The sequence below is a fragment of the Pistacia vera genome, unplaced genomic scaffold, assembly GCF_008641045.1.
Source record: "Pistacia vera cultivar Batoury unplaced genomic scaffold, PisVer_v2 Contig433, whole genome shotgun sequence".
NCBI lineage: Eukaryota > Viridiplantae > Streptophyta > Magnoliopsida > Sapindales > Anacardiaceae > Pistacia > Pistacia vera.
The window spans coordinates 278089-305338 of NW_022196261.1; the positions used below are offsets into that span (position 1 = coordinate 278089).

Sequence of the window (27250 nt, forward strand, 5' to 3'; positions counted from 1 at the left end):
TTTGATGATTTCCAAAATTCATTTCATTATACGTAACATAAACTTGATTGAAAAAAACAAGAAAAAGTTTGTGAGCGAGGTCACAGTCAATGTGGTGCAGGAAAAGAATCTCCATGGGGGAGAAATGATGAATGAGTAGCTGCAGATAGTCACAACCACGCCGCCTAACCTGCGTTTATTCTATACTTTCCCTTACATTTTCCGAATCATCACAAATCACAATCACAATCACAATCACAATCACAATCACAACTTTTTCTTACACAACACGCTTTCCTTCTAATTTATATTTCTATATCTCAAGCACCTTCCTTTCACTTTAAACACAAAACACTGACTACGTGAGACAGTGAGAGCAACAATGGCTGCCGCCGGAGGAGGCCCAAAACCAAAACTTGATGAGTTTCAGCCACATCCCGTCAAAGATCAACTTCCTGGCGTCGACTTCTGCGTTTCCAGCTCTCCTTCTTGGGGTACTCTCTCTTCCTCTTTTCTTATGTTGTTTTTACTCTGTTTTGGTTTTGCATTATCTTTTTGTTCATATTCTTCTAGTTTTTAATGCTCTTTTGTTTCTGATATTTTTATTTTGTCTACCATTGGTAATTCCAAAATGCTAGTAGTCAGCTGCGTCATTGTCTTTTATTTCTAACAATAAGGAATTTAGCTTTGCATAATTTCTCAAACGTTATGTTTTTGTATGTGTTTTGCTCTGTTTTTGTTTGGCTTTGGCTTTGTCTTTTGATTCAGATTCTGCTTCTAATTCTTTTAATGCGCTTTTGTTTTTGTTTTTTATTTTTTATTTTTATTGATAATTTCAAAAATAATTATGGCTCAGCCGTTTCATTTATTTTTCAATGAGCTCTGTTTGGTTGTCAAGAAAACGAGAGAAAACAAAATGAAATAGGTTGTTGAGTGAGAAAAGTAAGAAAAGTAGATGCCATTTTCAAAAATCTTCTACTTAAAAAATAGTTAGTCTTCTGTTTCGTTGTTCATCATACTAAAGAAAGACGGAAAAAAACGAAATCAAATAAATGAAAATGAAAAGTCGCTCAGCAAGAACATAGAGAAAAAGAAAATTTCCGGATTCTATCATTTTGCATTTATACCATACGGTTTTTTCCGATCACGGATTTAATCAAGTAAATAATGTGATTATGCACCTTTTTACGTTACAGGAGTGTAAAATTGCTAAAATTTGTTTCATGAAATGCAGCTGAAGCGGCAATTCTTGGATTTCAGCACTACCTGGTGATGCTCGGAACCACTGTTCTCATCCCGACAATACTTGTTCCTTTAATGGGTGGTGGCAATGTATGGATTGTTAAACGAAAACTCAATTTATCATTTCCTATAATTCATTCAGATTTATAATATATTCCGAACTGAATGTTGGTGTCGCCATGTTCATCAATAGCGAGAGAAGGCTGAAGTGATAAATACTTTGCTCTTTGTTGCCGGCTTAAACACGCTCACTCAAACTCTGTTTGGAACTCGGCTTCCAGTTGTGATGGGTGGTTCCTATGCTTTCATTATCCCAACTGTCTCCATTGCCATCTCAAACAGATTCAACATGTATATTGATCCTCATCAGGTAAATTCTTTGGTGATTCTGTTTGTTATTGACTTCATGGATTTGCAGTACTTACGATAAGTTTTTATGGTTTTTTGAGTCATTTTGCAGAGGTTTAAACAGTCAATGAGAGCTATCCAAGGGGCACTCATTATGGCATCACTTTTTCATATGATAATTGGTTTCTTTGGCTTCTGGAGAATTTTTGGAAGGTATGATGATGCAAAAACGCCATATTGAATTAAGGTTTATAGTTTCTCATAGCACAAAAATTTTACTTGGTGGCCTCGGTTTATTTTCTTGTCTCGTAGATTTCTTAACCCTCTTGCCGCAGTTCCTCTGGTAACTCTTACTGGACTTGGGTTCTATGCTCTAGGTTTCCCTCAGGTAAAAGTGCTGAACTTTTATTACGTGTAAAAGGCTAAATGTTAATGGAGGATCTTAATAATGAACGTAATACAACAGGGAAGTCTGGACTCTGGATGCATCTAATTTATGCAAAACTCTTTGTGTTGGGTTGCATTTTCTTTTTTTCAACTGTTTATTTTTTTGTCAAAGTAACTCTTGGATTGATGCTTGTAGCTGGCAAAATGCATTGAAATTGGACTCCCAGCATTACTGATATTGGTTCTCATATCTCAGGTTATTCTTTCAAAACCGTTATTGTCTACGGCAGTTACTTTTCTGTTATATTATGATTACCGTATATCCATATCCTAACACTTTTTATTTATCTACTTCCCCTCCAAATGTGAAGATAAGAATTCACAGATGTACGAGCTTTGTGTTTCAAATTGATCCTTCTACCTCTTCTTGCATTCCTGATAAAACTGGATTTTATCTATATTTGTGAAATGTTAACATGTTCCTTAATGATACGAGAACTATGTAACAAAATTTTGATTGTTTTCTATTTGTTGTAATATGTAATTTTATATATATGCTGGGTTTACTATTAACTTTTTGAAATTGAACTTTTCATTTGTTTGCTAAGGCTTCTCTGATGTTGTGTGTAACTGATTCTTTGCAGTACTTTCCCCATTTGATAAAATCTAGAGGAGGCATCATTGAGCGATTTGCAGTCCTGTTCACCGTTGCTATTGTGTGGGGATATGCTGAAGTTTTGACTCTAGTTGGGGCATATGATAAAACTTCCCCAAACACTCAATTCAGTTGTCGTACTGATCGTTCTGGACTCATTAGTGCCGCTCCATGGTGAGCATACACATAAAAACCTAAGTGCAACTCCCATCAGTTCATCTCTTGCTGAATCATCAGCATTTCCATTTCTAGATCCATGCTCTTTAACGTTGTTTGTGTGAATTCGCTTCTTTGAACACTTGCAAATGTTTACTCTGGAACTTTAGTATTTCTGTGCTAGTAGCATTTTCACAACCTTAACAAAATTTTGTTTCTCATCTGCAGGATAAGGGTTCCATATCCGTTTCAGTGGGGTGGTCCCAGTTTTAATGCTGGCGATTCTTTTGCAATGATGGCTTCTTCTTTGGTTGCTATTATTGAGGTTTGATTTATCTAGACAATCATTGATATGCTTTTTACATTAGATTAACTTTTACTGAAATGAGGATACTTAAAGCCCTTTATTTTTTTCCGGTAAGCATGGTACTGCAGGTTGTGAATTATGATGAGAATGTTCGCTAATGTAACAATTGTAGATATCTCAAGAAATAACCTCTATATACTTGGGTAAACATCCTGATGGAAATTGAGAAAATCCTTATATGATTGATATTCTCTAAATTTAAACACTTCTAAATTTAACTTCAACTAATGTACTTGTTAAGATACATGCATAACCATTCTTCCATCGCGAATTGAATTATCATTCTTCTCTTGGAATGTGTGGAATGAGAAGCTGTATTACATTCATGATGAGAAATTTTTTTTCCTTCTTTTCTTGTGCAGTCTACAGGTACTTTTATTGCAGCATCAAGATATGGGAGCGCCACTCCTATGCCACCTTCTGTACTTAGCCGCGGTATTGGTTGGCAGGTAGCTAGCACTTTTATCATTTCTCACTTTTGTTATGCAATTTTAGTCTGATGGTTCTGGGATCAAGATCACTGGTTCAAATTTTTGAATCTCAGGGAATAGGAATACTGCTTGATGGTCTTTTTGGCACAGGAAGTGGCACCACTGCTTCAGTGTAAGGCAACTTAAATTTTGAAAGTTCGTTAGTAGCTTTCGTTAACCAAACTTTAGATAAGAGTGTGTGTGTCACCAATTTGAAGGCTGTCTCAACCCAGCAGCATAAATAATCAACAAGCAACTGGGTAACAATAGCCAATATTACTTAAATGTTTAAGCTTAGAATTTTCATGTTGTGTTACTATAAAAAGTATATACAAAATGGAGGCAAATATAAAAAAAAAAAAAAAAAAAAGTGGGGCTCCCTGAATTGACATCTGTAACTTGTGCAGTAAGTAAGCTGTATTTGATTGCACAGTTGGGTGGGTGGATAAATTTGTCCATCTGATCTCTCAACATTGTGTTCTAATGCATTCTGTTTCTTTGTAGTGAAAATGCAGGTCTTCTGGGATTGACACGAAATGGAAGCCGAAGAGTTGTTCAAATATCAGCATTATTTATGATTTTCTTCTCTGTATTAGGTGTGGCATCCTGTATTTAGGATTTCTATTGTTATATGTCTTTGATTTCGCCTAATTTAGACTATTCGTTAATCAGCATTTAATTTATTGATCATTTTCACATTTGTTAAAAAATGTTTCTGTGATTTTTGTTCAAATATTAATTTGATGGCATCATAATTCTGGTCATAAACAGGAAAATTCGGAGCTGTTCTCGCTTCTATACCATTTCCCATTGTGGCAGCTTTGTACTGTGTCCTCTTTGCCTATGTGGGTATGTACTCCTCGTTTATGACTTTATCAAGGTTGTAGTTGAATTGCTCCACATTTCATTTGCGTAGAAATTAAATTAGTTTTGGACAGATAAGAAGCAAAGTTTATTTATTTGCTTGGTTGTAGTTCAAGATATCCTCTAATACATTATGAGCATATTTTATAAGCTACAGTTTAAATTCTATTAAAATTTAGATTAACTTCGTTTGTTTTTCACTTGTGGGAAGAGCAGCTTCAGCTGGTTTGGGTTTCCTACAGTTTTGCAACCTAAACAGCTTCAGGACTAAGTTCATTATAGGCTTCTCTCTTTTCATGGGGCTTTCTGTGCCACAGTACTTCAATGAATATATAGTGACTTCTGGTCGTGGCCCAGTGCACTCCGGTTCAACAGCGGTATATACAACAAATTGTCTGCTTGTTTCCTTTTCCTAGTCTGACCATTATTCATTTACTTTATTCATTAACAACAATGAAGTTATGTTGATTTTGTTTCTGCTTACAGTTCAACAACATATTTCAAGTGATTTTCTCATCCCCAGCGACAGTGGCCATTATGGTTGCTTACTTCTTGGACTGCACTCACAGTGTTGGGCACAGCGCAACCCGGCGAGACAGTGGCAGGCACTGGTGGGTAAAGTTCCGGTATTTCGAACGGGATACAAGGAGTGAAGAGTTCTATTCGCTGCCGTTCAACCTTAATAGGTTCTTCCCTTCATTCTAGGCTTGGCATATCATATGAAGAGGTTCACAATTAGTAAATAGTATTATTGAATTCCTTGTGCTCATGCAATTATTTTGTTGGAGATGATGCTATTCATCGAATCAAGGTTATAGAATATAGGAATATTTGAGCTTGGTGCAGCAGCTAGCTAAGCTTGTAAGTAGTACCATTTATAGTTATAGTTGGTGTAAAGATGAGAGTGATGAATGTGAATTCAATTGCCAGATTTTATTTGATTTAAGTATGCCGACGTTGACCTATGCAATGGCATCCAAGATTTTATGGAATGACATTTTGGCTATAACCTATATACAAAAGAAAAATAAACATCTCTTAAAATTTGTTGAAACAATTACAACAAGCATTATCTATGCTTCTTTGATTATAAAACTTTGAATGCATTCTTTAACTTCAATGTATGTAATATAATGCCTCCTTCTATCAAGTCTATTATTATAAAGCTTTAGCTTCCACTTCTAAATTTTGTTCTTTAAACAAAGAAGAAGGCACATGTATCAATCATTGTTTTAAAACTCGACCCAACAAGGTGATCGGGTCATAGGTTGATTGGTTCAACCTATTAAATCAACTGGTTGTTGGACCAAGGACAGTAGAACAAAAGTTTTTTTTTTTCTTTTTTAAATGTAATTTAGTTCCTTAAATTTAGTATATTATAAAAAACACCCTGATAAATTTTAAATTAGTCTCTAAAATTTTAATTTATTTTAAAATTTCCACAAATTATTAGTCCCTAATTTTGAAATGTTTCAAAAAAAAAAAAAAAAAAAACCTAAAAAATTATAATTAATCCCTAAAAATTTGAAATATAGCATAAAACCTCCTAGAACCTAAACCGAACTGGAGAGGCTGCTGGGTCTCGGTCCGATCGACTGGTCTGGTCCGAGTTTTAAAATAGAATTATCAATACAAGAAATTACTAATTAATCACTATAAAATTTTATTTTATATCTAGTCTGGTTGCCAACTTAATATTTCAAGTAGGGCATGAGCCCAAATTCAACTCTTACTTAGCATTTATCTTTCAATCTTTGAAACCATATGGGGCGATTGTTGCAATTAACTCTCGAATATCGTATCAATTAAAGAGTAGTGTTATGTTAGTTCGTATATTTAGTTTATACATGTAATACCACTCGTTGATCAAGTTAACTTTTTATAAACAATTATCATTCATTTTATGTCACCTTAGTTTGTATAAAGTGTGTAAGTTGACTAATAGGTCATATGGTCATGAGCAGGCACGTAGCCACATAGAGAGTTGTTGGTTCAATTGAACCTACTCAACTTTTTAAAAATTTCAAAAAAGACTTATTGTTTCATGACTTTTATAATTTTAATCCTACTTAATTTCATGTTAACCCCACAAAATGAATTAGTAATTAACATTTTTTTTTAACACAAAATGAATTATGGCAAGTGTTGAAAGAACATTTTTTATGACGAAGATTATGAAAAATTGACTACGGAATCAAATGGGAGATCAATTGTTAAATGACTGTTTTATTACATATATTGAGAGAGAGATATTTGATAGAATTGTCAATGGAGCGATTATGCAATGTTTTTAGAATATGAAAAATCGTCGAAAACGATTGTAGAATTGATAATTTGGTATATATAATTTTTGAAAGTCAAATTTTTATGCTTATCACTTCAGTATATATTTTATTGTAAATTTATCAATTTTGATGTTTTGAACCTATTGACTCAGAATCTTAGCTACGTCTCTGGTCATAAAAGATCTTCCAAAGCAAGAATATTGGAAAATAACACACTCAGAAAAAAATAAAAGAATGTTTTGCAATTTTCCATTCACAGAATTGGTTTTATTCAAAAGTCATATCTATGTACAATCAAAACAAAAAACGAGAAACAAAGTATACGTAAACCAAATATATATTTGTATTTTGCTTAATTTCTTAGATACTTTTTTAAAAAGAATTTATTTTTAATTGGGAAATTGACAAAGGAAAAGGGTTTAGAAAATTGATGTGAGATGTTGTACAATCTATCAATTTTGTAAAACTTTTAGGCTCCTTTTACCATTGTGATTGTATGGGCAAAAAATCGTTTTGGACTTGACGAGACCCAACAACAAAATAAACATGTCACGACCTAAGACCTTAGCTCAATTCCGGTTCGGTTTATACTAAAAATCACCTTGAGAACTGTCTACTCTATGAGTTGGACTATCGTACGAGTCAAGCTAAACTGGGTTCTGGCCCAATAGCCTACAACAGTTTATAAATAGGAAATCAGAATCTCATTCTATTTCCTCTTCTACTAAGATCCTGAATCTTACTGAAATTAATAAACCTAATTTGATAAGGACAAGAAATCATCTTTCTTTCCTGATAGGGATTATCTTCCAAATTAGGACTCTTACTATTCTAAGGGCAAGTAAGTCAAAGATTTTCCTATTCACTAAACTTCTATCATTATGGATTTAGAGTCCTACTAGGATTCAAAGATCCTATGATTACTATATAAACAGAGTTTTGCCCTCTCATAAGGGATCCATGATCCAATATTCAGTCTCTACCACTCAAAATCACCTACTTACTCCCAAGTTCTTGCTTCTGAGAATTCTACACCTTCGACGTGGTCCTGGCCTCCGACAAAGCTCCCGGTAATCCTTCTTTTCTTTAATTCTTATTAAATCACCTCTTTCAGCCTTGTTGACTTGAGCATCAGAGTGCCTACGACAAACACCACCCCGATGTTTTCCGTAAGCTTCACGCTTGTCTCTTCGTGTGTGCAGGTTTGGCAGATTGTTAGTGGCCTCAACCTCACAGGATCATACCTTACTTCTGTAACCATAGATTTTTTGCATCTACAGTTTGGCACCCACCTTGGGGCCCTAAGAATCATCTGTCAATGATGACTTGCAACATGAGAAGAGACATGGAACTCCCTCCGACTGACATCGTTAATCAGAAAGTTTCATCATGATAAGAAACATTTTTCTTTACTGTTCTTTATTGTTTTATCTCTTCACATGTCATATTATATCTATTCAACATATCATAATTTATTTTATGCATATTATATCTATTCAGCATGTAATACGATAACTTGAAGCATCAAAACACATCTCCCATGTTCATAATTTGTTTTATGAATTAGTTGGAATATTGCTCACTTTTTGTATATGTTTAATTTCCCTTTGGAAGCTATTTCGTGTTCTAAACACCCTCACATCTCTTGGGCATGTTTTAGAGCATTTAAGAAAATTTTTCCAAAAACTAATTTTTAACCCAAAATTGCAAAACTTGTGGTTTCCATTAAAACAATAGCACAGACTTTTGTGTTTGACTGGCTTATGCATTTTGAATAATTTCTTTCACTTGATGGATTTTTTATATAAGGCCAAATTATTTTACTTAGCTTTTTCAACTCATATCTTTGGGGTTTTGGCTTAAAATCAATATCTTGTAATCATTTTTTACAAACATTTTGTGACTTATTGGACCAATACCAAACTCCTACTTAGGGGTGAGCACGAGTAACAAGTAGAATCGGAATTAGAACTGACACTGTGGGGGTAGCTTCTGATTCCATTTTATTGGAACCGACATTGTGCAGTTCTAGTTCTAGTTCCAATAGGTTCTAGAACTTGAACCGGAACCTGGGAAAAGAACCTAAAGCCGGTACCCTGCTTGGAACCTGTTTGTGTTTTGGTTTTGATTGAGAATTTTATGTGAATTGATTAAATTCAAGTGTTGCCTAGAGATTAGAGGATTTATGAGTCACATTGGACACAAATGAATGAGTAATCAAAAGTTGAAAACTACTAAATGTAGGTTTTCTTAATTTTTTAAGGATGTATTTGTAAACTTTTAAGGTATTTTTGTTATTTTTTAAACTAATAGGGGGTAATTGATTTCTTACAGGGTACCCGGGTAAGGAACCGGAACCTGCATTTTAGGTTTCGGTTCCTTGAATTTATGAATCAGAACCTATCAGTTTCGGTTCTGGTTCCTTTTTTTGGGAACCTATACTATGCGGTTCCGGTTTCGGTTCTCCCCTGAGAAATGAAGGGTACCCAAAACCGCTCACCCTTACTCCTACTGATGAATTGGGAACTGATGAATGTGACACAAACATAACACCAGTTCCTTTTAGACATAGTAATCGTACTTTACCAAGTGGAGCCCTAGTAACATCCCAGTTGACTCAACACTTGTATCATGACCTTCTTCAGAAGGAATTGGAAAGAATATGCAACGATAAAGACAAAACCATAAAGATCCATGAAGAAACTAAGCTTCAGTTGAAATCTGATTGTGAGCGAGAGATTGAAGAGGTCGTCACTCAAATTTGTAAGAAGTTCGAGATTAAGCTCAAGGAAACTGAGGCAGAATTTCAAACATCTTGCACAACTATCATANATTACTTTAATTTGTTTTAGAATTTTAACTTGTCTGTTTGTGGCCATTATAAACATAAAGTTTAATGAAGCAGGTTGAGATGGGCCTGGGATGACAAATAGGCCTAATGAAGGATTGATCATACTGGCCCAATGGATTGCTCACCTGTGTGTGGCCCACATTTCATGCATTACCAAATGTATACACGTGTTTTTCAATATTTAAAATATTTAAAATTTAATTATGGGTAATGTTACGCGTACTAACGGATTTTACTAACCAGTGTACTACCTTTTATTAAAATTACATATGGTACCTATACTATGCGTATGGTATCCATACTATGCTTTAGGTTAGTACACTGGTTAATAAAATTTGTTAGTATCTAAGGTATTATTGTTTAATTATTAAGTCAGTGAGATCGATTCAAATTTCAATCCAGGGGCCTTGGCTGAAAGACAGAGAGTTAAAATTTCAATAATTATATTACTTTTATCACAAGTAAGTATTAGTTATAAGTGGGCATGCTATTCCTCAACAATCAACATAAGTTTGAGGTGGCATCTCCTTTGACTCCATTACACAATTTGTACAACAAGTAATGCTATCTCATAATATTTAATTATTGATTATATTTAAAAAAAAGATGAAGCTATTATATTATTAAATTTGTCATGTTATGTATCATAATAATTTATTATTTTTTAATTAAAATGTTATATACTTATATATTTAATTATTGATGATATTTGAAAGAAAAAAAATCCAAACATATTATATATATAAGAAAAACAAAAGCATCATAATATATTATTATTGATTACCATTTAAAAAAATTCATCCAAACTAAACCAAACATAATATAAAAAAGAAAAAAATATAAATATATATAATAATGTATACCATATTTTTCGAACATAAACGAACGAATAATCGAACAGATTGTTCACGAAGGGATGGATCAGTCGAATGCAATATGTTTGTGAACATAATCAAACGAACATCGTATGTTCGAACTCGAATCGAATATATTATCGAATGAATATCGAACTGTTCAATAACAGTTTGTTATTGAGTCAAATCGAATAGTTATCGAGCGAACATCGAACTATTCGCGAACAATTTGGTTCGTTTGCAACCATAAGTTAGCTTATAAGTATCTCAATTAAATATTCGAGTCCTAAAACTACTAACCATATAAGAGTTACAGTGGCTGTCCTAATAGAGCTTCTATTATTTTAATGAAAAAAAAACCCTTAAATTATCCGTCATTCATTTTGAGAGCACCTAAAGTACAATGTACTTAACGCATTCCAGGGTTAATAATGTTATTAGAGAGTATAATCATAAACGCAACACCACTACGCAGTCATTAGTCAAGCTCAAGCTTCTAAAATGTTGCTTTACTTTTGTTTGTTTTAGAATTTTAACTTGTTAGTTTGTGGCCAAAATAAAAGATTAATGAAGCAGGTTGAGATGGGCCTGGGATGATAATTAGGCCTAATGAAGGATTGATCCTACTGACTCGCCTGTGTGTACCCCACATTTCAAGCATTACCAAATGTATACACATGTTTTTGAATATTTAAAATTTGAAAATTAATTATTAAGTCACTGTGATTGATTCAAATTCCAATCCAGGGCCCTTGGCTGAAAGACATAGAGTTAAATTTTCTACAATTAATATTGCTTTTATCACAAGTAATCAAACATCAATCGTATTGTATTAGCCATAAGTGGGCATGCTGTTCTTCAACAATCAACACAAGTTTGAGTTGGCACATCTCCTTTGACTCCATTACACAATTTGTGCAACAAGTAATGGATGACTTACACTAATTTTGTTTGTCTTTATTATATCCCCAATACATTAAGGTTTTTTTACTACTTACACTCCATTGGGTACACCAATTAAATTCAATCAAACAATTTTTTTATGAAATTCAAAATTTTTTGGTAGCTTTGATAAAGTATATAGTAGTTAGAACTTTACCCAATGACACACATGGTGAATTATATGGGATAAATGAATGAAAACATATTTCCAAAGTTTGTGAAGAGTGGGTTACTTAGGTGAACCTACCCACCACTAGCTTCATTGCATTTCCCCATTAATCAAATTAACAAAATTGAATTGGCTTTGTGAAAGGGTTTTAGGAAAAAAATTCTTAATTAATTTTGACTTAAAACCAATGGAAGCAACATTTGAAACCTGGAACCATCACTAGGTAGCCTATTGATAAAAGAGCAAAATGAGATTTCATGAATTATTGAGTTCAAGTCCTCTAAAAGACTAATAGAGATGATCATTAACTGGTAGTTCTAGGGTTTCGAAAGATTAGTTGAGGTGCTTATAAACTTACCCACATATCTCTGGACCTCTGGTGCTAAAAAAAAAAAACATTTGAAACCTTGTAGACACTGACACTTCAAATTAATTCATACGAAATTAACATTTCTTCCAAACTAATAAAAAAAGAAAATGCATGTGCAATACCCTTTCAAAATTTGAATAAGGTTTAGGGAATGATTAAACATCGTTTTCAAATGGCAACTAAAAATAGTTGTATAAATATAAAAGGTGCTAGCTCTACCTTCCACCTAACGTTTAATAAATGATGTATAAACATTACTTTAATTAATTGAGATTAAGTGGACTAAACTCTATCTCATGCTTCACGTCTAATATTATTGCCACGACTTCAATTATACAAAAAAATAAAATAATAAATAATGCATTAACTAATAGATACAAATCTTACAAAAAAATATTTAAAAAATTATATGGACATGCTCAATAGCAACAATATATTACAATAAATATAGTATCCGGTTTTGAAAAAAGAGTTAACCACTTTTACTCGCCCAAATTAAGGTTTAACTATACTTTTCCACTCACAAACTTTTAAAATACTATTTTACTATCCAAATTTATATTTCGACAACGAACAGAGAGTAAACTCGGTCTAGATTGTTAAGATTTTTGAAGAGGGAAGACCGATGAGTCTTTTGGTGGTTGAAGGTTGGATTTTGATTGTTAGGATTAATTAGAATTTGACTTGAGAAGGACAATTACGTAAACTTTAATTATTTAATTACCGACGATTGACAAGGTCGACAGGAATATATTTTGAAGGGTTTTAGTGAGTGATGATTGAGAAAGAGAATGATAATAGTGTAGGGTCGCAATAATATCGAAATTAAAAATAAAATATAAATTTAAATAATAAAATGATATTTTAAAAATGTTAAGTAAAAAAGTATCGTTAAATTATTATTTAGGAAAGGGAGAACGACGCTAGACATACCCGATTTATAGTAACGACAAGTTGATACCCAAAAGGTTTGAAATAACAAATAGGTATTTCCGTCATGTCTGTTAGTGATTCTGTTTATTACTGGTTTAATAGTGAAAAGACTAAAATGCCCTTAAAAGTTGAATTTTAGTTTTTATAAATTTAAAAATTCAAAAAACCCCCCCTAAGTTTACAAATTCACTAAAATACCCAATATATAAAAGTTTTATAAAATAACAAAAACACCCCCCCGCAAGTGTAGATTCCGGCCACCACCGCCGGAATTGGCCGGAAAGTTGGTTACGACAAGACCTGTCGGATCTGTGTCGTAACGCGTGATCTGCCTTTTCCGGCAGATCGTGGCTGATCTGGCCGGAGAAAGGCCAGATCTACGACTAGATCTGGCCGTCGACGCGCCAAAACTCCATCTGCGACGTGAAGGCAGATCTGGCAGTAGAACTGACCTTTTCCGTCCAGATTAGCCAGGATGGCCGGAAAAGGCAGATCTGGCTGCTGCTCCGACGGCCAGATCTTGCCTTTTCCGCAAGATCCGTGGGGATCTGACCGGAAAAGGCAAGATCGGCACGTTACGACAAGATCTGACGGATCTGTGTCGTATACACGTTTTCTGGCAGATTCCGGCGATGGTGGCCGGAATCTGGCACTAGGGGTGGTGGGGGTGTTTTTGTCATTTAACAAACATTTATATATGGGGGTGTTTAATTAAATTAGCAAACTAGGGGGTGTTTTTTAGAAATTTTTAAATTTATAAAAAAACAAAAATTGAAACTTTGAAGGGCATTTTAGTCTTTTCACTATAATAAACAAAAATCACTAACAGAATATGACGGAAGGTACCTATTTATGTTTCAAACCTTTAAGTACATCACTTGTCATTACACGTAAACTTTGGGTATGTACAGGTCGTTCGCCTTTAGGAAAAAGTAGTTTACTCTTTGAAAAGAACAGCTAGTTGTAACGGTTTCTCAATTATCTAGTGAACTGAAGACACAATAAACTAAAGCCATTGATCTTATCTTTAAATATAAATGGAGCCTTATAAAAGCTCCGTTAGAAGACTTAAGTCACATGCAATGTAGAATTAGAAAACCCAAAATAAAAAAAAGAAAGTCTACTGTTTAAAACGTCTAAAGGATGTAACATAAACTATCTTTACGACCAAGTAATAAAAATATTTGTGCATTTAAAATCTGATCATAATCATAACCATATACATTATAAGTTTTTTATTTAGGACAATAATGATTTGATGTATACGTACACCCACAGTGTTGAAGCCATGCACAATTTATTTGTGTTAAATGGGATATTATATTCGCTTTAACAAACCTATCAACGCTCACACCACAACACGCTCCGTTCAGTTTCATAATAATTAAAAATAGCTTCTTATTTTATAGTGATTTTTTTTTAATTATTACAATATATCCCGATTATATAAAAAAAAAAATGGACATGGTGTTTCAAAACTTAACGCATAATTTGATGATTTCCAAAATTCATTTCATTATACGTAACATAAACTTGATTGAAAAAAACAAGAAAAAGTTTGTGGCGAGGTCACAGTCAATGTGGTGCAGGAAAAGAATCTCCATGGGGGAGAAATGATGAATGGTAGCTGCAGATAGTCACAACCACGCCGCCTAACTGCGTTTATTCTATACTTTCCCTTACATTCTCGAATACAATCACAAATCACAATATCACAACTTTTTCTTACACCAACACGCTTTCTCCTAATTTATTTCTATATCTCAAGCACCTTCTTCACTTTAAACACAAAACACATACGTGAGACAGTAGAGCAACAATGGCTGCCGCCGGAGGAGGCCCAAAACAAAACTGATGAGTTTCAGCCACATCCCGTCAAAGATCAACTTCCTGGCGTCGACCTGCGTTTCCAGCTCTCCTTCTTGGGGTACTCCTCTTTCTCTTTTCTTATGTTGTTTTTACTCTGTTTTGGTTTTGCATTATCTTTTTGTCTATATTCTTCTAGTTTTAATGCTCTTTGTTTCTGATATTTTTTATTGTCACCTTGGTAATTCCAAATGCTAGTATCAGCTGGTCATTGTTTTATTTAACAATAAGGAATTAGCTTTGCATAATTCCAACCGTTAGTTTTTGTATGTGTTTTGCTCTGTTTGTTTGGCTTGGCTTGTTTTGATTCAGATTCTGCTTCTAATTCTTTTAATGCGTTTTGTTTTTTTTTTTTTTTTTATGTGACTATTGATAATTTCAAAAATAATTATGGCTCAGCCGTCTTTCAATGAGCTCGTTTGGTTTGTCAAGAAACGAGGAAAACAATGAAATAGGTTGTTGAGTGAGAAAAGTAAGAAAAGTAATGCCATTTTCAAAAATCTTCTACTTAAAAAATAGTTAGCCTTTCTGTTTCGTTCATCATACTAAAGAAAGACGGAAAAAAACGAAATCAAATAAATGAAAATGAAAAGTGCTCAGCAAGACATGAGAAAAAGAAAATTTCCGGATTTACATTTTGCATTTATACCATACGGTTTTTTTCCGATCACGGATTTAATAAGTAAATAATGATTATGCACCTTTTTACGTTACAGGAGTGTAAAATTGCTAAAATTTGTTTCATGAAATGCAGCTGCGGCGGAATTCTTGGATTTCAGCACTACCTGGTGATGCTCGGAACCACTGTTCTCATCCGACAATACTTGTTCCTTAATGGGTGGGTGGCAATGTATGGATTTATTAAACGAAAAATCATTTATCATTTCCTTAATTCTTCAGATTTATAATATATTCGAACTGAATGTTGGTTTCGCCATGTTCATCAATAGCGAGAGAAGGCTGAAGTGATAAATACTTTGCTCTTGTTGCCGGCTTAAACACGCTCACTCAAACTCTGTTTGGAACTCGGCTCCAGTTGTGATGGGTGGTTCCTATGCTCATTTTCCCAACTGTCTCCATTGCCATCTAACAGATTCAACATGATATTGATCCTCATCAGGTAAATTCTTTGGTGATCTGTGTTATTGACTATGGATTTGCAGTACTTATAGATTTTTATGGTTTTTTGAGTCATTTTGCAGAGGTTTAAACAGTCAATGAGAGCTATCCAAGGGGCACCATTATGGCATCACTTTTTCATATGATAATTGGTTTCTTTGGCTTCTGGAGAATTTTTGGAAGGTATGATGATGCAAAACGCCATATTGAATTAAGGTTTATAGTTTCTCATAGCACAAAATTTTACTTGTGGCCTCGGTTTATTTCTTGTCTCGTAGATTTCTTAACCCTCTTGCCGCAGTTCCTCTGGTAACTCTTACTGGACTTGGGTCTATGCTCTAGGTTTCCCTCAGGTAAAAGTGCTGAACTTTTATTACGTGTAAAGGCTAAAGTTAATGGAGGATCTTAATAATGAACGTAATACAACAGGGAAGTCTGACTCTGGATGCATCTAATTATGCAAAACTCTGTGTTGGGTTGCATTTTCTTTTTTTCAACTTTTATTTTTTGTCAAAGTAACTGGATTGATGCTTGTAGCTGGCAAAATGCATTGAAATGGACTCCAGCATTACTGATATTGGTTCTATTCTAGGTTATTCTTTCAAAACCGTTTTTTCTACGCAGTTACTTTTCTGTTATATTATGATTACCGTATATCCATATCCTAAACTTTTTATTTATCTACTTCCCCTCCAATGTGAAGATAAGACATTCACAGATGTACAGCTTTGTGTTTCAAATTGATCCTTCTACTCTTGCATTCCTGATAAAACTGGATTTTATCATATTTGTGAAATGTTAACATGTTCCTTAATGATAAGAGAACTTGTAACAAATTTTGATTGTTTTCTATTGTTGTAATATGTAATTTTATATATGCTGGGTTTACTATTAACTTTTTGAAATTGAACTTTTCATTTGTTTGTAAGGTTCTCTGATGTTGTGTGTAACTGATTCTTTGCAGTACTTCCATTAAAAATCGGAGGCATCATTGACGATTTGCAGTCCTGTTCACCGTCGCTATTGGTGGGATATGCTGAAGTTTTGACTCTAGTTGGGGCTATGATAAAACTTCCCCAACACTCAATTCAGTTGTCGTACTGATCGTTCTGGATCATTAGTGCCGCTCCATGGTGAGCATACACATAAAACCTAAGTGCAACTCCCATCATTCATCTCTTGCTGAATATCAGCATTTCCATTTCTAGATCCATGCTCTTTAACAGTGTTTGTGAATTCGCTTCTTTGAACACTTGCAAATGTTTACTCTGGAACTTTAGTATTTCTGTGCTAGTAGCATTTTCACAACCTTAAAAAATTTTGTTTCTCATCTGCAGGATAAGGGTTCCATATCCTTTCAGTGGGGTGGTCCCAGTTTTAATGCTGGCGATTTTTGCAATGATGGCTTCTTCTTGGTTGCTTATTATGAGGTTTGATTTATCTAGACAATCATTGATATGCTTTTACTTAGATTACTTTTACTGAATGAGGATCGAAAGCCCTTTATTTTTGCCTAAGCATGGTACTGCAGGTTGTGAATTATGATGAGAATGTTCGCTAATGAACAATTGTAGATATCTCAGAAATAATCTTATACTTGGGTAACATCTGATGGAAATTGATGAAAATCCTTATGATTGATATTTCTAAATTTAAACACTTCTAAATAAACTTCAACTAATGTACTGTTAAGATACATGCATAACCATTCTTCCATCGCGAATTGAATTATCATTCTTCTCTTGGAATGTGTGGAATGAGAGCTGATTACATTCATGATGAGAAATTTTTTTCCTTCTTTTCTTGTGCAGTCTACAGGTACTTTTATTGCAGCATCAGATATGGGAGCGCCACTCCTATGCCACCTTCGTACTAGCCGCGGTATTGGTTGGCAGGTAGCTAGCACTTTTATCATTTCTCACTTTTGTTATGCAATTTTAGTCTGAAGGTTCTGGGATCAAGTATCACGGTTCAAATTTTTGAATCTCAGGGAATAGGAATACTGCTTGAGGTCTTTTTGGCACAGGAAGTGGCACCACTGCTTCAGTGTAAGGCAACTTAAATTTTGAAAGTTCGTTAGAGCTTTCGTTAACCAAACTTTAGATAAGAGTGTGTGTGTCACCAATTGAAGGCTGTCTCAACCCAGCAGCATAAATAATCAACAAGCAACTGGGTAAATAGCCAATATTACTTAAATGTTTAAGCTAGAATTTTCATGTTGTGTTACTAAAAAAGTATATACAAAATGGAGGCAAATATAAAAAAAAAAAAAAAAAAAAAGTGGGGCTCCCGAATTGACATCTGTAACTTGTGCAGTAAGTAAGCTGTATTTGATTGCACAGTTGGGTGGTGGTAAATTTGTCCATCTGATCTCTCAACATGTGTTCTAATGCATTCTGTTTCTTTGTAGTGAAATGCAGGTCTTCTGGGATTGACACGAAATGGAAGCCGAAGAGTTGTTCAAATATCAGCATTATTTATGATTTCTCTCTGTTTAGGTGTGGCATCCTGTATTAGGATTTCTATTGTTATATGTCTTTGATTTCGCCTAATTTAGACTATTCGTTAATCAGCATTTAATTTATTGATCATTTTCACATTTGTAAAAAATGTTTCTGTGATTTTGTTTCACAATATTAATTTGAGGCATCATAATTCTGGTCATAAACAGGAAAATTCGGAGCTGTTCTCGCTTCTATACCATTTCCCATTGTGGCAGCTTTGTACTGTGTCCTCTTGCCTATGTGGGTATGTACTCCTCGTTTATGACTTTATCAAGGTTGTAGTTGAATTGCTCCACACATTCTGTATTTGAAATTAAATTAGTTTTGGACAGATAAGAAGCAAAGTTTATTTATTTGCTTGGTTGTAGTTCAAGATTCCTCAATACATTATGAGCATATTTTATAAGCTACAGTTTAAATTCTATTAAAATTTAGATTAACTTCGTTTGTTTTCACTTGTGGGAAGAGCGCTTCAGCTGGTTTGGGTTTCCTACAGTTTTGCAACCTAAACAGCTTCAGAGGAATCATTCATATGGCTTCTCTTTTCATGGGGCTTTCTGTGCCACAGTACTTCATGAAATATAGTGACTTGGTCGGTGGCCCAGTGCACTCCGGTTCAACAGCGGTATATACAACAAATTGTCTGCTTGTTTCCTTTTCCTAGTCTGACCATTATTTTTACTTTATTCATCAACAACAATGAAGTTATGTTGATTTTGTTTCTGCTTACAGTTCAACACATATTTCAAGTGATTTTCTCATCCCCAGCGACAGTGGCCATTATGGTTGCGTACTTCTGGACTGCACTCACAGTGTTGGGCACAGCGCAACCCGGCGAGACAGGGCAGGCACTGGTGGGTAAAGTTCCGGTATTTCGAACGGGATACAAGGAGTGAAGAGTTCTATTCGCTGCCGTTCAACCTTAATAGGTTCTTCCCTTCATTCTAGGCTTGGCATATCATATGAAGAGGTCCAATTAGTAAATAGTATTATTGAATTCCTTGTGCTCATGCAATTATTTGTTGGAGATGATGCTATTCATCGAATCAGGTATAGAATATAGGAATATTTGAGCTTGGTGCAGCAGCTAGCTAAGCTTGTAAGTAGTACCATTTATAATTATAGTTGGTGTAAAGATGAGAGTGATGAATGTGAATTCAATTGCCAGATTTATTTGATTAAGTATGCCGACGTTGACCTATGCAATGGCATCCAAGATTTTATGGAATGACATTTTGGCTATAACCTATATACAAAAGAAAAATAAACATCTTTAAAATTTGTTGAAACAATTACAACAAGCATTATCTATGCTTCTTTGATTATAAACTTTGAATGCATTCTTTAACTTCAATGTATGTAATAAATGCCTCCTTCTATCAAGTCTATTATTATAAGCTTTAGCTTCCACTCTAAATTTTGTTCTTAAACAAAGAAGAAGGCACATGTATCAATCATTGTTTTAAAACTCGACCCAACAAGGTGATGGGTATAGGTGATTGGTTTCACCTATTAAATCAACGGTGGGTTGGACCAAGGACAGTAGCAACGAAAGTTTTTTTTTTTTTTTTTTTTAAATTAATTTAGTTCCTTAAATTTAGTATATTATAAAAACACCCTGATAAATTTTAAATTAGTCTCTAAATTTTAATTTATTTTAAAATTTCCCACAAATTTATTGGTCCCTAAATTTTGAAATGTTTCCAAAAAAAAAAAAAAAAAAAAAAAAAAAACCTAAAAAATATAATTATCCTAAAAATTTGAATATAGCATAAAACCTCCTAGAACCTAAACCGAACTAGGAGGGCTGCGGTCTCGGTCCGATCGCTGTCTGGTCGAGTTTTAAAATAGAATATCAATACAAGAAATTACTAATTAATCACTATAAAATTTTATTTTATATCCGTCTGGTTGCCAACTTAATATTTCAAGTAGGGCATGAGCCCAAATTCAACTCTTACTTAGCATTTATCTTTCAATCTTTGAAACCATATGGGGCGATTGTTGCAATTAACCCTCGAATATCGTATCAATAAAGAGTAGTGTTATGTTAGTTCGATATTTAGTTTATACATGTAACACCACTCGTTGATCAAGTTAACTTCTTATAACAATTATCATTCATTTTATGTCACCTTAGTTTGTTATAAGTGTGTAAGTTGAAATAGGTCATATGGTCATGAGCAGGCACGTAGCCACATAGAGAGTGTGGGTTCATTGAACCTACTCAACTTTTTAAAAATTTCAAAAAGACTTATGTTTCATGACTTTATAATTTTAATCCTACTTAATTTCATGTTAACCCCCACAAATGAATTAGTAATTAACATTTTTTTTAACACAAATGAATTATGGCAAGTGTTGAAAGAACATTTTTTATGACGAAGATTTGAAAAATTGACTACGGAATCAAATGGGAGATCAATTGTTAAATGACTGTTTTATTACATATATTGAGAGAGAGATATTTGATAGAATTGTCAATAAGCGATTATGCAATATTTTTAGAATATGAAAAATCGTCGAAAACAATTGTAGAATTGATAATTTGGTTATATAATTTTTGAAAGTCAAATTTTTATGCTTATCACTTCATATATATTTTATTGTAATTTATCAATTTGATGTTTTAAACCTATTGACTCAGAAACTTAGCTACGTCTCTGTCATAAAAGATCTTCCAAAGCAAGAATATTGGAAAATAACACACTCAAAAAAAAATAAAGAAGTTTTGCAATTTTCCATTCACAGAATTGGTTTTATTCAAAGTCATATCTATGTACAATCAAAAAAAAAACGAGAAACAAAGTATACGTAAACAAATATATATCGATTTTGCTTAATTTCTTAGATAATTTTTAAAAAGATTTATTTTAATTGGGAAATTGACAAAGGAAAAGGGTTTAGAAAATTGATGTGAGATGTTGTACAATCTATCAATTTTGTAAAATTTTAGGCTCCTTTTACCATTGTGATTGTATGGGCAAAAAATCGTTTTGGACCTGACGAGACCCAACACAAAAAAACATGTCACGACCAAAGACCTTAGCTCAATTCCGGTTCGGTCTATGCTAAAAATCACCTTGAGAACTGTCTACTCTATGAGTTGGACTATCGTACGAGTCAAGCTAAACTGGGTTCTAGCCAGAGTACAAACAGTTCATAAATAGGAAAACAGAATCTCATTCTATTTCCTCTTCTACTAAGATCCTGAATCTTACTGAAATAATAAACAATTTGATAAGGACAAGAAATCATCTTTCTTTCATGATAGGGATTATCTTCCAAATTAGGACTCTTATATTCTAAGGCAAGTAAGTCAAAGATTTTCCTATTCACTAAACTTCTATCATTATGGATTTAGAGTCCTACTAGGATTCAAAGATCTATGACTATTATATAAACAGAGGTTTGCCCTCTCATGGGATCCATGATCCAATATTCAGTCTCTACCACTCAAAATCACCTACTTACTCCCAAGTTCTTGCTTCTGAGAATTCTACACCTTCGCGTGGTCCTGGCCTCCGACAAAGCTCCGGTAATCCTTCTTTTCTTTAATTCTTATTAAATCACCTCTTTCAGCCTTGTTGACTTGAGCATCAGAGTGCCTACGACAAACACCACCCCGATGTTTTCCGTAAGCTTCACGCTTGTCTCTTCGTGTGTGCAGGTTTGGCAGATTGTTAGTGGCCTCAACCTCACGGATCATACCTTACTTCTGTAACCATAGATTTTTTGCATCTACAGTTTGGCGCCCTGTAACGACTCCATTCTTATAAAAACATGATAGAAAAGTACATGTAACATAAATAAAAAGTTGGGCCCAAAATTTTTCTTTATTAAACATATGCATTCTTTACACAATATATACAGATTTGTGACATATGCAAAATTATCAAATAGGGTGGACAGTGTAGCCATTTCTCTTCGTGTGCCGATGTCCATCCAATGTGTCCTATCTAGAACCTGCAAAAATAGGGAACAACGGTGAGCACAAACAAGGCTCAGTAAGAAACCCCTGAACTCAAATTCTCTGTAACTCTTTCTTTAATATAACTATCTAATTCTCTTTCTCATAACTCCTCTATACTAACTTTCTTTCTGTAAGTCATGGCCCCATCTGACCGAGGCAGGCTGGGACTCGCTCCCACTCCTGTGACTTCTACTCATCTAGCCGATGGACTGGTATGCATGGATTCGGAACCTTTGGCATGTGAGTGCAAGAATCTCTCGGTAAACTCGGGTATAGCCCTCATCCGCATGTACACTAGGGCTACACCACTTCTCTTTGATACTCTGTAGCTCTCTGCCGCTTCTTGATGCGGCGTACATGCGGGAATACTCTACCCGTACTCACAGGTTCCCCATCGCACAACCTACTCTATTCTCTTATAAGCACTACTCTAGCTTTACTCTATAGTGCTCATTCTCTCTTTCTTTCTACTCTTGGAGTAGTCTAAACTCAAAAGTCTCTACTCTTTTTCTACTCTCTTTCTAATGCATAAGTAAAGCATATTAATGCACATCAATGACTCATACTCATTAATGCATTTATGAAAAGAACTATGACATGTAGCAACCATTAAGGCTTTCTATCCTTACTTATGATTCTCTTGAGCATTTCATCATACAAATCATGTGCATAAATAACTCTACTCTAACTCTAGCTTTCTCCTTTTCTTTAATCAACCAAATGGGAGAAAACTCCCTCATAAACCCTAAATTCCCTGTCAAAAGAAACACTTCCATAATATGCTCAAACCTCCTCCAAACTCCAATCAAACTCAACCCAAAATCAAGCAAATACAAACTCTCATAACTCATAACTCAATCATAATACTATCTCATTCAACAATTAAAAGAAGCACATATGTATATCAATCTACTCAAAAGAGTTCTTAAATCTCAACTTAGGTTGAGTTTACTTACCTTATAAGAAATTAGCTTCTTTAACACTTCTCCTTTCCTTTGGTAGCTTGCTTTCCTCTACAACTTAACCATAATCACAACATGAGACTCTAATCAAAACTAATAAAACCTCATCTAAAGCACAACTCTTACCTTAGGAAGCTTTAGATAAAACCCTACTAAAAGTTACTCAAAAAGGCTTGGAATCCTTGGAAGATTGAAGGAAATTTGAGAGGTTTAGAAGATGAAGGAGGCGGTGGAATGGGAAATGAAGAGCTTTCAAGACTAAACCCTTTTAATATCTCTTAATAACTCTTTCTTCCCATTTTGCCCTTGCTCTTTCATGGAAATTCCACCTATCCTTTGATTCCTTACTAACACAACCCCCATACTAACATATTCTCCTTGAAATTTCTTACAATTTACTCCCACTTTCCTACTATTAGGGTAGAATGGTCACAATGCCCTTAGGGAAGAGATATCTAAAATTAACAAACATTTTGGTCGGACTGTCGCCGTGGGAGGAAACTTCTGTCGCCGCGGCAAAATGTCAGAGCTTCCCGTGGCTTCAACACCTCTTCGCCGCGGCGAAGACTGAAACACTAAACTTCTTCTATTTTCCACCAATTTCAGGGAAGTACTCGACATAACAATCAATCAAGGTCAACCAAACAATTTACCAAGAAACCAACTCAAATAAGAGCAAAAGAAGAACTCAAATAGAGCAAAAGAAGAAACAATAACTACATACCTCAAGTGGGGCGTTACACGCCCACCTTGGGGCCTAAGAATCATGTCAATGATGACTTGCAACATGAGAAGAGACATGGAAATCCCTCCGACTGACATCGTTAATCAGAAAGTTTCATCATCGACAAGAAAAAATTTTCTTTAATGTTCTTCATTGTTTTATCTTTCACATGTCATATCATATCTATTCAACATATCATAATTTATTTTATGCTATATATCTATTCAGCATGTAATACGATAACTTGAAGCATCAAAAACAATCTCCCATGTTCATAATTTGTTATGAATTAGTTGGAATATTGCTCACTTTTGTATATGTTTAATTTCCCTTTGGAAGCTATTTAGTGTTCTAAACACCCTACATCTCTGGGCATGTTTTAGAGCATTTAAGAAATTTTTCCAAAAACTAACTTTTAACCCAAAATTGCAAAACTGTGGTTTCCATTAAAACAATAGCACAGACTTTTGTGTTTGACTGGCTTATGCATTTTGAATAATTTCTTTCACTTGATGGATTTTTATAAGGCCAAATTATTTTACTTAGCTTTTTCAACTCATATCTTTGGGGTTTTGGCTTAAATCAATATCTTGTAATCATTTTTACAAACATTTTGTGACTTATTGGACCAATACCAAACTCCTACTTAGGGGTGAGCACGAGTAACAAGTAGAATCGGAATTAGAACTAACACTGTGCGGGTAGGTCTGATTCCATTTATTGGAAACGACATGTGCAGTTCCAGTTCAGTTCCAATAGGTTCTAGAACTTGAACCGGAACGGGAAAGAACCTAAGCCAGTACCCTGCTTGGAACCTGTTTGTGTTTTGGTTTTGATTGAGAATTTTATGTGAATTGATTAAATTCAAGGGTTGCCTAGAGATTAGAGGATTTATGAGTCACATTGGACACAAATGAATGAGTAATCAAAAGTTGAAAACTACTAAATGTAGGTTTTCTTAATTTTTAAGGTGTATTTGTAAACTTTTAAGGTATTTTTGTTATTTTTTAAACTATAGGGGGGAATGTTTTTACGGGTACCGGGTAAGGAACCGAACCTGCATTTTAGGTTTCGGTTCCTTGAATTATGAATGACTATAATTCGTTGTTCTGGTTCCTTTTTTGGGAACCTATACTATGCGGTTCCGGTTTCCGTTCTCCCTGAGAAATGAAGGGTACCCAAAACCGCTCACCTTACTCCTACTGATGATTGGGAACATGAATGTGAACAAACATAACACCAGTCCTTTTAGACATAGTAATCGTACTTTACCAAGTGGAGCCCTAGTAACATCCCAGTTGACTCAACACTTGTATCATGACCTTCTTCAGAAGGATTGGAAAGAATGCAAGATAAAGACAACACCATAAAGATCCATGAAGAAACTAAGCTTCAGTTGAAATCTGATTGTGAGCGGAGATTGAAGAGGCTGTCACTCAAATTGTAAGAAGTTCGAGATTAAGCTCAGGAAACTGAGGCAGAATTTCAAACATCTTGCACAACTATCATAACAGCAATCTGCTACTCAAAGGCCACTGTTTTGGTTGGGTTTCTTTTTTTGGCTCTTTGGCAACAACTTCAGCATCTACTTGTACAACTCCATCATGCTTCTCCTTCTCACCTCTCGCTCCTCTCAAGATGCCACTGTTTTAGTGTCCCCAAACTCAACAAACAATATCTCTTTCCTTACATAAACAATCACTAATCATTTCACCGGCAACATCTCTAAAATCCCCCCTCTACACCATCCAGAAACAAAGTGAAACTTGGCGAACCTGGTGAATGACACGCAGAAGGAAATTTTCATTGACACCAACATCTCTCCTCTCTCCCTCGTCTCTCCTCAAAACCCACATCCCAAATGGCAGCCGCTAAAGCAATCTATCCAATATCCAGCCATGAAGCATCACACCTACAGGAGCTTCCAACTTATCAGTTTTCATTTCTCAGTTGTTAGAATACGCCTTCATTAATGCCACCTTTTAACACCTGCACCTTTATTACCGCCAACCTAACACCTACACCACAACCTAGAACGTGTCTGTCCCTTACAAAAAACCCCCAAATGCCTTCACCTTAACATCTACAATTTCCATGTGGGCTTCTTAATATGGCAATTAATCTCCTCTTCAATTTTTTCTTCTTCAAACTCTTCTTTCCCGTACTACTTTTCTCTCTCGCAACTCTCTTCGCCTTCTCTCTCTTTCTCTCTTCCCACTCAACTTTCTCCTTTTTACCCCCATTGCAACCCAATACACTCTTTGTTCCAGTCGATCGTCTTCACGAGTGAAGTGCCAAGTAAGCCACTTCGCACATCTTTGTGTCCCGTTTATCTAGCCCCTTTCACCTGTAAGTAATGATCTACCATACGCAGCAGAAAACAAAATTCAATCGGTAAATCAATTACCTCTCTTTGCCTAGATCCGAGTATAGATATACTGTTTACATGTTTACAACAAAAATCTGTATAAAGTAAATCCATTCAAGAATTAGAAAACTTACGTACTTGGAGGCTCCTTCGAATATCTCTGATTTCATACAAGAACACTGTTCATGATACTATTCATGGTTACTGTTCACCCATCTATGTTCATGTGATTTTCGCCAATCGATCCAAAGTAGGATCGCACTCACGGAAGTCCACATGAAGATAATGTAGAACCCTGATTATTTGCTAGACAATCAAGGGTTCTAGAATCAAGAAAGAAGAACAAGAAAAGTTTCTTCTTGAGAGAGAGAGAGAAGGGTGGCTAGGGTTTAATTGAAGAATAATTCCTAAGTGTTTTAATTTAAAACCATTTCACTTAGGAATAGCCATGGGCTCCAACTAGTTCACCCGCAACCAAACACACTTTATGGTATTTTATTAATTAAATATTATTATAATTAAAATCAATAATATATAATTATATATTAACATTAATTAATAATAATAATTCATTTAAATAATAAATAGATATATTTAAATATAATCTCACTAATTTAATTTAATATTAAAATTAAATACAGCAATAAATCTAGCAAATTTAATTCACTGTAGATTACCAAAATACCCTTTTGTCCTAAAAGATAAAAATACCTTTCTCACAAATTGATTCTTAAATTATCTTCTAAGTGTGTGACCCGTAGGCTCCTTATCATATCGTAGTGAGTAGTATCGCGATTAACATAATAATCATCCTCACTACACACAGACCAGATAGACCAAGATTGGCCTCTAGCAAGGCATC

At 34.4% G+C, this 27250-nt stretch overlaps 2 protein-coding genes across 2 annotated transcripts; both read left to right on the forward strand.

Moving 5' to 3' along the window:
- Window positions 1-254: 254 nt before the first annotated feature.
- On the forward strand, window positions 255-5433 carry LOC116143841 (nucleobase-ascorbate transporter 4-like). Its single transcript, XM_031429287.1, has 14 exons — window positions 255-473; window positions 1214-1311; window positions 1415-1591; window positions 1682-1782; window positions 1882-1957; window positions 2153-2212; window positions 2601-2785; window positions 2996-3092; window positions 3497-3583; window positions 3679-3737; window positions 4109-4200; window positions 4376-4453; window positions 4685-4845; window positions 4955-5433. The coding sequence occupies exons 1-14, from the start codon at window positions 362-364 to the stop codon at window positions 5171-5173; spliced, it is 1602 nt and encodes a 533-aa protein (XP_031285147.1). The 5' UTR covers window positions 255-361; the 3' UTR covers window positions 5174-5433.
- Window positions 5434-15981: 10548 nt separating this feature from the next.
- Window positions 15982-19257, forward strand: LOC116143872 (nucleobase-ascorbate transporter 4-like). Its single transcript, XM_031429321.1, has 9 exons — window positions 15982-16040; window positions 16159-16210; window positions 16395-16449; window positions 16822-16898; window positions 17195-17287; window positions 17669-17752; window positions 17848-17905; window positions 18278-18367; window positions 19094-19257. Exons 1-9 carry the CDS (start codon window positions 15982-15984, stop codon window positions 19255-19257), a joined length of 732 nt encoding a protein of 243 aa, XP_031285181.1.
- Window positions 19258-27250: the final 7993 nt, after the last annotated feature.

What these genes read in the sequence shown, in the direction of transcription:
- LOC116143841 (XM_031429287.1), top strand. Translation starts at nt 362, where the DNA reads ATGGCTGCCGCCGGAGGAGGCCCAAAACCAAAACTTGATGAGTTTCAG. An exon ending in GATTTTCTTCTCTGTATTAG is followed by an intron (nt 4,201 to 4,375) that starts GTGTGGCATCCT and finishes GGTCATAAACAG; the next exon opens with GAAAATTCGGAGCTGTTCTC. An exon ending in TGCACTCCGGTTCAACAGCG is followed by an intron (nt 4,846 to 4,954) that starts GTATATACAACA and finishes TTCTGCTTACAG; the next exon opens with TTCAACAACATATTTCAAGT.
- LOC116143872 (XM_031429321.1), top strand. Translation starts at nt 15,982, where the DNA reads ATGGCATCACTTTTTCATATGATAATTGGTTTCTTTGGCTTCTGGAGA. An exon ending in TTCTGGAGAATTTTTGGAAG is followed by an intron (nt 16,041 to 16,158) that starts GTATGATGATGC and finishes CTCTTGCCGCAG; the next exon opens with TTCCTCTGGTAACTCTTACT. An exon ending in ATGCTCTAGGTTTCCCTCAG is followed by an intron (nt 16,211 to 16,394) that starts GTAAAAGTGCTG and finishes TGATGCTTGTAG; the next exon opens with CTGGCAAAATGCATTGAAAT.